Here is a 10,029-nt window from a genome sequence, read left to right as displayed (position 1 = left end):
TCAGGTTTTTAATTCTCTTTATTTTATTTACAATATATATCTATAAGTTGCAAATGTGTTTAGAATTACACGATTTGAACAAATGTTTCATAAGCTTCTATACATTTTAAAAATGAAGCATTCAAGCAAGGAGATAAAGTAAAGTCAAGAGTGAGCAGGAAAAAGACAAAATAATAACGCTAGATGTAATGTTTTTAGTTATGTGGACAGAAAAAAATCTGATAGCTGCTGGCCTAGAGTTGGGTATGGACCTGCTCCAATTGGAAAGTGTCATGAGACAACTGTTGTTGTGATTTGAATTGAAATGAATTGAAAGTCGGGCTAATTTATGCGGTGCAGAATGCCTTAGGCTTAAGCTAATAATGATCACAAGCAAAAAATGATGATTTTGAATGATTTTGTCTATGAATCTGTATTATGGACCCTTATTTGATACTTTTGTTAAAAGTTCATGTTTTTAAGACACATTTTATCTGTGTTAGTGGAGTCACTTTAAAGTAAGTTTTACTGCACTCACCTGGCTAGACTTATTTACAATTGTCTATGTGTTTTGTTTTGTTAACCCCTAACCCTTTTTTTATGGTCAAAACGAGAAAAGAAAGGAGAGGCAGATTCCTCTGTAGAAGTACTTAATGTTAAAGATGATATTGCCACTGATTGCAGGACCCTAAATTAAGTTTTCTGATATTAGAAAAAATCATATTCTTGGTCCAAAATACCAAAATAATGTGTTATATGTGAGTCCTTACCACTGTCGCCCAGGATCAATAAACCTTGCTCCTCTTTTCTGTCTTACACTTAAGACTTACACTTATAAACATTTTCTTTTTTGCTGTCTTGGAATTTTACAATATTTAAAAAACATCACACCTGCACCCAACAAAAAACACTACACAGAGACAAGATGTATTTCATTCCTTATAATCTGATCTTACAGGTGTGTTTGAAGTCTCTTTGTCTGTTGTGTCTTTGTAGCTGAAAGTCCATGTGCTCTGTCGACGGCAGCAGAGATATCTAGACAGCGCATTGCTCAGTGACTTCCTAAATTTCTCCCCTACAAATGCATAGATGACTGGATTCAAGCAGCAGTGAGACAGTGCAATGATCTCAGCAAAGCCTGTTGCCGAGTTGATTTTTGAAGTCTCGCAGATGCTCAGGATGTCAAACAGCTGCAGCGTCTGAAGGAAAACAACGATGTTGTAGGGGACCCAGCACACCGCAAACACACACACTATGGTGAATATCAGCTTCACAGCTTTGTCCTTTTTGGAATTCCTGGACTTGGACAGCACAACAAGGATATTCACATAGCAGAAAATCATGATGGGGAGGCACACAAAAAGGCCTACTGTGTTCTCACTGAAGTTTCGCAGCATCTTCCAAAACTGTTGCCTGTCCTCTGGATACAGTGGCTGGCACTGGGACCTGTTATCCTCCGGTTCTATCTCCAAGGCGGCAAATATCACCTGGGGGGCTGCCGCAGTGATTGATATAAACCAGATAGTGATGCTGGCGATTATTCCATATCGAATTGTACGGGCTCGCATGGCTGCAATTGCGTGGACGATGGCCAGGTAGCGGTCCACACTCATGAAGGTCACAAACAAAGTCCCACTGTAGAAACCCAGCTGTTCAGAGGAGCAGACGGGGAAACAAAGTCAAAACAGGATATGACTTTAGGTGCCATTTGTCAGGCTTTACAATCCTCAGGTTCTTCATACTGCTGACATCACACAGCAGCTGTTTCACAAACACCTGAGAACACCTGCCGTTACTTGTCTAATCATCTGGTGAAGGTGCTAACCTCACCTTGGTTATTCACAGAATATTTCAAAATCACTTGTGTTTACAGTGGGGCATAGAAATAGCAGCACATCCTAGTTATACTGTATTTAAGCAACATTGATTCAGTTTTGCCTTCACTGGCAGTAATACTGTATACAGTAAAAACTAAGAACTGCTCCCACTTAGCCTATTGTTTAGTTTTGTTGAGCAGTGAAAGCATTGGGTTAAACACAACTTTTCACACCTTTACATGTACAGTATACCACAAATGACAAGTCGTAGTGTCAGTGTAGGAGGAAGTGGAAGTGTGTTCTTATACCTAACCAATAATCTGCACACCTATATGAGTAAATTGTCACTGTTCAGTCCTCTAAATATGATAAAACACAAAGTCCCACCTGATAGACTCCTGTCATCAATTTGCATAATGCAAGGTTGTGGGAATTGTAGGCCCAGAGGGGCAGAGATACAGCCAGTATGAGGTCAGACAGGGTCAGGTTGAGGAGGCACACGTCCGTCATAGTCTTCAGCTTTATGAACCGGAGGAGAACCCAGAGAACTGTGGTGTTACCTGCAAAATCAGTTTGAATTATTAGGGCTTATTTTAGGTTATTATTTCCAGTGACATACTGTAGAACAGAAATGTCGCGCATTCAAATGTGCAAAGACAGTAACACGTTGTTTAACACATGCTGTTTTTTTTTCATCTTTAAGATATTTACAGTGTTTCTGAACGTACCCAGCATGCCGAGACAAAACAGCATGAAGTAAAGAACTGGCAAGACACTATAAGGTAACTCCAGACTGGCACCCTGATCGCAGGTGGAATTATAATCATAGTCGTACTCAGACTCCGAGATGTTCATAATGCTGTGTGAGAAGGAACAGAATATGTAAGGATTAGTTTGTTAAACACAATTTAATTTGGTTGACATTATGTTGACATGTTAAAAAATCACACAAAATAAAAGTTATGAGTGGGGGACATCATGTATTCAACTAAACAATTCAATAATAACCAAAAACATCATCAATAAAATCACTCCAAGTCAATCAGTACATTTTGGTGGCTACCTTTGTGTGTGTGTTTAATTTAAGTAATTTACTCCAGTTTCTGATACCAAATAACCACATTGGGATTAAATCCAGGCAATCGCAAGTGTGTAACACTAAGTCTAGTCCGCAAGCTTGAATTCCCCAAACCTACAAAAGTGAAAAATGTGCTGTTAAAGACACACAAAGGGCTCTTTTGTGATAACATTTTACAATAGATTTGGATTTGTGGTTATATAGCTCTATCCTTTAAAAGAAAGCACCCAAGTTGTTCTACTTGTAAAGTGGTTGAGTTCAAACACAACACAACTCTTGTGAGATCTATAGTTTATCTATAATCTAGGTTTTCAGTTTTTCAGACTGACAAAATAATTCTCTCTAATCCCTGGTTGAATGAAGAATGAAAAAGAAAAAGAAGAATGTGACTATCTAGGATCCAAAATAAACTGAGTTGTTTTGACCATGTGAAGAGACACTTTGCTGCCCTCAAGCCCATTCTTGATCATCCTGAATTTCTCTCTTGAGACTCACTTGAATGTCCTCTCATTCTAACTTGAAGCCAAAGTTTCTAATCATTCAAATATAAAAATTAATTCACCACTACTTACTTAATCAATGATGGGATCTTTTGACTCCTGATTCTACTTGCCACCACTCACAACCCTACAAGACACAGAGATTGAAAGATGATACATTTCTTCTCTTTATTATGATAGGACCAGCGTTCAACACCAGCATGATGAGTGAACTCCGTATTTTCCACACGGGGCATTTTGTAAAGATAAAGACTTCAACAAAAGAAGAAGTTATTTTCTCTCTTTTATTTGAGAGACATTCGTGGGTAAATGTGAAGGATTTCAGAAAGCTTACTGGAGTTTCCAGCCATTTAAGTTGAACTTTTCAGATGTAATCATCGTTTAGTGAGTCATGTCTGAAAGGTGTTGGTAACATTTTAGATTCCAACTGCCTAAGGTCTAAAAGCAATTTTCCAAATTAAAAACAACACACACACACACACACACACACACACAAAGTCCTCAGCGTTAACTTTAAATTTGGTGGATTCACTGCAGCTTCACATTATTCACTTTGTCCTTGTTAAGTATTTTCAACAACCATCTAGCTGTTAAAGGTATGTAACATTCATCTTTCTATGAATATCACAAACTTCCTCCTATTCTGACCATAATCAAATTTTTACTTTCTCTTTTATAACCACATGTCATGCTTTTTTTTCTCTCACTATCACATGCACAGCCTGCTCTGACGCCCATACCGACCCTCATTTCCTGTGGCTGAGGTTGTTCAGGCACAAGCATGCACACGTAATCCTCAACTACACACTGTGTTTACAGGTGTAGGAGGCAGACACATGAAATAAGTCTAATAAACAGTGGCTATTCTTTTTAAAATTTAAATGTGCTTACCGCATGGTCTGCCAAAATCACTGCTCATGGAAGTGTGCGTTCTTGTGTTGTGCGTCAAGTTTATGTGTCATCCTGTCTGCTTGCCTTGCTCGCTTTTTGTGTCAAATCCTGCTGCGAGGCTCATTTCTGGTAAGGTGAGCTCTGGGGTTTTGTTGTTTCCTCTGCATTGTGTCAAACATGTATAGAGGTGTCAGTGCGGTTTTCTGAGAAGTGTCCCATTATGCGTTAAATTGGCAAGAAAGGAGATGGAGGGAAATGAATTCTAATGAGCTTTTTTTCTTTTTTCTTTGTTCTGTCTCTCCCACTTTGGTGACATGAACTGAAAATACCATTTAGCCCATCATTAATGACAGAAGATTTCAGTTTCAATATTTCTGCATGCTTTTAAACTTTCATGCTTTCAAAATGGGTAAGACATGAATATCGAAGTGTGATGTTCTAAATTTACTCTATTTTAGAATCAGTCTGGATCAACTGGACCATATACTTTAATATGTTGACGTTTATTGAGATCAAGTTTCTTCTAAGCCACTACAATGGCTTGACAGAACAAGATGTAAAACTTCAATTATCTCCACTGGCGAACTACAACAACAACAAATACAAATGTATTCAGCATGAAAACACTGAAAAAATGCAAATATACAATACAGGCTACTGCACACACACACGTATATATATATTTATATGTATATATATATATGCAAAGTTACAGATATGTATGATGAGCCAAAATTTGTTACACATCAACATCAACAGATTGCAATCCTTAATAAATGATGAACATGTAGAAGGTGCCACATAACCCTTTGTTAATTTTGCCTGTGCAGCTTTTTGATACATCATCAAACAATTGAAATGAATCATTTTTTCCTCAAGCAAAGTGAAAACAACCATTCCATGTCATAGAAGAGTATTTCGCCTCTTTTAAAAAATGGTAACTTTCCCTTGCTTTATGAATATTTCCAACCAAATGTGTGAAACAGGAGAAAAAAAAGCAGAAGTATTATAAACACAGCAGACACAGACAAACACTGTGGTTAGATGCTTTTACAGACAGCAACTTTATAGTTTCAGTCAAGATGTACAACTTGCTATTAAGTTTCCTCCAATGTCAGCAGGAAAACAAGGATCTTTGCATAGCATTTAGAAAATACATGAGATCATAGAGGAGATTATGAATCTGATCATGTCACACTTATGGTCAAAACAAAATATTCCAGTGCAAATAAAATCAAGCTTAAAGATAACAATATGTACAGGTATGCTATAGACAGACTGATGAATAACACTGTCATAGTTGGAAACTAGAATCGACATAAAACAAATCATTCTAGATGAATAAGGGGAACATGGCTGGCAGGAATAACAAAGCTAACCAGACAGAAATGTATCATAGTTTGCAGTTAATGTCCATCCATTATCTATCACAGCTTATCCTTTGCAGGGTCGTGGGAGCAGGCTGGGCCCTGTCTCAGCTGACCCTGGGCAAGGGGCAGGGCTCACCTTAGGCAAGTTACAAATTCATCCCAGTGCTGACATATAGAGACAAATGAGCACTGATGTTCACATTCACTCCTACTGGCAATTTAGAGTCACCAATTAAACTATCCTGTGTGTTTTTGGAGCAAACCAAAGTACTTGGAGGGAACCCACACAGACATGAGGACAACAAGCCTTGAGGTGACAGTGCTAACCACTGCTCTACCTCGCCACGTTGCAGGTGATGTCCATAAACATATTACATCTGCCCTCCACCTCCTACTTAATGAAAGTGGAGGTGACATCAGAGGACCTTGACATAATTGAGCTTTTCCTGTATGTGCTATCTGACAAGTCTATTGTGGAAGGAAGGGGAATGCAAGGCATGCAGTTCCTCAGCATCTGCACAGCTCGTTTTGTAAACTTTTGTCCCACAAAAGCATATATGATGGGGTTCAGGCAGCAGTGAGTGTAAGCAAAGGCCTCCGTCACTGCTACTGCAAGCTTTAGATCTGACTCCAGGCTGCATTCATCACCTTGCAGTTTACCCTTAGCCTTGAGATACTTCAAGAAAAGGCTGATGTTATAGGGGGCCCAGAATAAGAAAAAGGCAACCACTATGGAGATGATCAGTTTGATAACACGGTGTTTCTTTGCACTTCTCAAGCTCATCAGTGTGGGGATGATCCTGAAGTAGCAAGCTGTCATCACCAACAAGGGAATCACAAGGCCCAATATATTTATTGCAAAGATGTTGTAAAGCTTCCAGCCATTGCTATCAGGGTCATAGTCACAACCAACGCCATAAGACTCGTTGGTCACCCTTGCAAATATAAAAGACGGTAGTGAGACACTCAAGCTCAGCATCCAGACCACCACAGACATAGCCATGCCTGCCTTCAGTGTGCGATATTGTGCCACCTTGAAACCATGTATGATAACCATGTAGCGGTCCAGTGACATGACAACCATGAAGAAGATGCTGCTGAAGAATCCAGTTTTGTGGGAGGCAGCAGCAAAACGGCACATGAAGTCTCCAAAACTCCAGTGACTGGCCATGGAGTAGTGAGAGTAAAGAGGCAGCATTAGGATGAAAAGGAGGTCGGAGAGAGCCAGGTTGAAAATGCAGATGTCTGTCAAGTTGGTCAGGTTCCGGTAATTCGCCAGGACACACACCACAAGACCATTACCTGGGGAGAGCAGAACAATCTGTTAGATTATGCATTGTGAATATATGTACTGCTCTCTCTCTCTCTCTCTCTCTCTCTCTCTCTCTCTCTTACACACACACACATGCAAACATACATACCTATGAAGCCCAGGATGAAAACCAAACTATAGAGGATGGGCAGAAACACTTTGCCAAAAGTTGTCAAATCACTGGTGTTGCAAGGAGCAAAGTCAAAGTCAGTGTGCCAATACTCTGAATAATCAAAGGTTGGGGTGATGGTGGTGACATTCGCTTCATCATCTGCAGATAGATAAATTATTATTAATAATAATAATTATTAAATTATTATTTTATTTTATAAAAAAAAGGAAAGTAGGTCTAGTTCCAATTCACAGTGGATCACAAATCATGGTCTGTGATTATCAGGGTCATCAGTTTTTAAATATCATTTTTTAAAGCTGTGAGTGCCACAAACTAAATTCAGACTAACTCCACTATATTGGCGTAAAGGCAGATATATAGATGGCTATCTAAAATCAGAAGTTAAAACCAAAAACATCAATAAATCTGCAAGGAAAACTCAACCTAACTTCACAGATTGTTACCACTGTTAATGAGAGTATAGGCGTTTCTAAGTTTGTAAATCAGACAGTTGATAATGGAGGTTATTGTGCCATCTGCTGGTTTGTATGGGAAATTGACTGCTAATAGTTGAAAACAACTGCTATGTCTAAGCATTGATCTACAAGAGGCACGCAAAATAATGAAAACACTTCAGGAAAAAAGAACTTGAAATTATATCACCATTGCAGACAAATTAAACTTATGTAAACTTGCTGTATACAGCTCATCATCTTCCTGCTAGTTTCAGCAGGTGCACAAAAAAGTTTCCTTCTCATTCTGTCTGTTTGATTTATGTTATCAGACTATCTTTTTAGATGTGCTCAACATAGATACATTTAGATCCTCAAGTATTTGAAACTAGAGATTAGAAATTACTAGAAATTATTAGATTCCTCTGAACTACTTATTACTATTATTGTTACTATCATTTTGTCTATCTCAGTAGACAAGTATATAAAGAACAATTTTGAAAGGCTCGGTTCATAGCCAATATTTTCTATTTCTTCACTTCACAAACATTTTTAAACACAATAAAAATAGAATAATCTCTGAATTTGAAACATCATTTAATAAATATCCAAATGGAAATAATGGAAAGCCAAAGAAATCATTATGTATACTGCATTACTGGATTCGGATTCAAAAGAAAAACAGAAGTAAAAGTTATGGAAATGTATTAAGGTTCTGGTTTGACAAATCATCACACACAAGACATTTCTTTAACAAGTCAAAAACAGGTTGAGCTATGTTTACATTACGCCAAAATGCACAGTTGTTAAAATGCATTCACCTGACATGGTGATATCTCAGTGATGCCTTTTCCTATCAGGTATCGCCGTTAGCTGTACTCCAAGGCTCCTTATCCCTCTTTCCAGGTCTTTAAGGATGTGCTGTCGTCAAATGCACAGTGATGAACTGACTGTGTGAAATTCAACAGTACCCTCTTACAGAAAGAGAAGTTCAGATGTTGTTTCCTGTACGTCCCTAAGTGAGAATGTAAGATCCTTATCAGCAACTCAAAGTTCACACATACTTGACTTAGTCTCCTAAATTAAAATGGACATAAAGTGTCAGACCTTCACTGTTAAAAAACATAACCGCTGATGACCGCCATAAATATGTCCATATTTTTAGAATATAGATGCACAAGTAAAGAGTGTGAGGTTGACTTGATGAAAAGTAGGCATGAAAGTATCAATTAATCAATAGATTAAAAGCTCTTAAATAGCTCTTTTACTCCTTTGCAATTGAGAGAAGTCTTTATTAGAGTAATTATAATTTCTGTGTAGGTCTGGTCATAGTCTGGTTTGATTAGAAAAATATCTGACCATCAATCACCAGTCGACCAGTCATTTCAAATGACTACTACTACTCTTTCATTGGCACCACAAATTGTAGCTGTAACAGATTACTGTGTTTGCTCAAATATTGCTATTTAGTGTTTGCTTCAGCTATTAGAGGGAGGGAGGGGGAGGGGGGAGGTCCAAAATATGGTCACCAAAACATTTTCTTAAGGCACCTGGTGTCCATGTAATGATACTGTTTCAGACTTGATGCAGTGTGACTGATTGTGTGCTGTGTTACGCCACCTTTAGCGCAGTTTTTTCATCTCATTTTTGTTCTTACAGAGACATTCTTCCTTTTCTCTTACTTTTTGTTGTTACCATAACTTCTGTAAAGCAAAATGATGCCCATCTCTGCTGGTTATCTAATCTCTAACTCTGTGAAAATCACGCAACAGATAGATTTGAGGTAACATTGTCGAGTGCTCCGTGAGTGACCTCTTGTGGTGTAGAATCATATGTTAGATGTGCAGGGAGGTTGCATGGACAAGATAGCACAAAGCATGCCGGGAGAAAAGATTTGAACTTTCATCATAGAATTTAAATGAGCGTATAGAAATTGTTCAAATCACGACTGAAATGTTTGTTAACTTATACGTAAATCTAACGTGCAACAATCACAATAATAGGCATAATAATAATACTAATAACAATACTACTAATAATGATGATTACGAAGCCACATTTTACTGAGTTTTCGCGTTGTATTGATTGCTTTTCTGTTTATTTGTGGTGTCCTTGTATGCTTCTGCCGTCGCTGTGCAGCTGGCGCTCAGTGAATTCCCAATGAGGATGATTGACGTGAGAGTTGCTGACGAAGGCGGGCTGGAGAGAGTTATGTCAAGTTAGACAAACGCTGCTGCAAGACGAGAAATAATGCCGCCTTACCTTCTAAGTGGAAAAGCGGTATTTCGATTTGAGACGGGGCGTTAAACAGGCAGCTAAACAGCTTAACTAACCGCATGCTGTGCCACTTTATGTATCAGAACATAGGATATAGGAAAGTATTCCTATTCCTGTCACCCCGCCATTGTTTTCGTGAGATTTTTATGGGCTGGTGAAATATATAAAGGAAATGAAAACAAAAACCGCTTAATTCGTTTAGGAACCTTTATTTTGAAACGCTGGACCGGACGTGTCGTGT

The 10,029-nt window shown here is 38.3% G+C and overlaps 2 protein-coding genes across 4 annotated transcripts; both read right to left on the bottom strand.

Annotated features, from left to right (window-relative positions):
• Positions 1–4,587, bottom strand: si:cabz01093077.1 (C-C chemokine receptor type 2). 2 transcript variants are annotated; one of them, XM_046400831.1, is made up of 5 exons: positions 4,266–4,587; positions 3,447–3,501; positions 2,525–2,655; positions 2,184–2,356; positions 1–1,628 (listed from the first exon to the last, which is right to left on the bottom strand). In XM_046400831.1, the coding sequence occupies exons 3-5, from the start codon at positions 2,649–2,651 to the stop codon at positions 912–914; spliced, it is 1,017 nt and encodes a 338-aa protein (XP_046256787.1). In that variant the 5' UTR covers positions 2,652–2,655; positions 3,447–3,501; positions 4,266–4,587; the 3' UTR covers positions 1–911. The 2 variants fall into 2 exon arrangements, with proteins under 2 accessions (XP_046256787.1, XP_046256788.1); XM_046400832.1 differs by lacking the exon at positions 4,266–4,587 and having other exon boundaries at positions 3,447–3,803.
• Positions 4,588–4,750: 163 nt separating this feature from the next.
• On the bottom strand, positions 4,751–8,525 carry LOC124065425 (C-C chemokine receptor type 4-like). 2 transcript variants are annotated; one of them, XM_046400817.1, is made up of 3 exons: positions 8,333–8,519; positions 7,057–7,218; positions 4,751–6,937 (listed from the first exon to the last, which is right to left on the bottom strand). In XM_046400817.1, exons 1-3 carry the CDS (start codon positions 8,337–8,339, stop codon positions 6,027–6,029), a joined length of 1,080 nt encoding a protein of 359 aa, XP_046256773.1. In that variant the 5' UTR covers positions 8,340–8,519; the 3' UTR covers positions 4,751–6,026. The 2 variants fall into 2 exon arrangements, with proteins under 2 accessions (XP_046256773.1, XP_046256774.1); XM_046400818.1 differs by lacking the exon at positions 7,057–7,218 and having other exon boundaries at positions 8,333–8,525.
• Between the last annotated feature and the right edge of the window lie 1,504 nt (positions 8,526–10,029).

The sequence above is a fragment of the Scatophagus argus genome, chromosome 9 (genome assembly GCF_020382885.2).
Source record: "Scatophagus argus isolate fScaArg1 chromosome 9, fScaArg1.pri, whole genome shotgun sequence".
NCBI classification, from domain to species: domain Eukaryota; kingdom Metazoa; phylum Chordata; class Actinopteri; family Scatophagidae; genus Scatophagus; species Scatophagus argus.
This window is presented reverse-complemented; position numbering and strand designations above follow the sequence as displayed.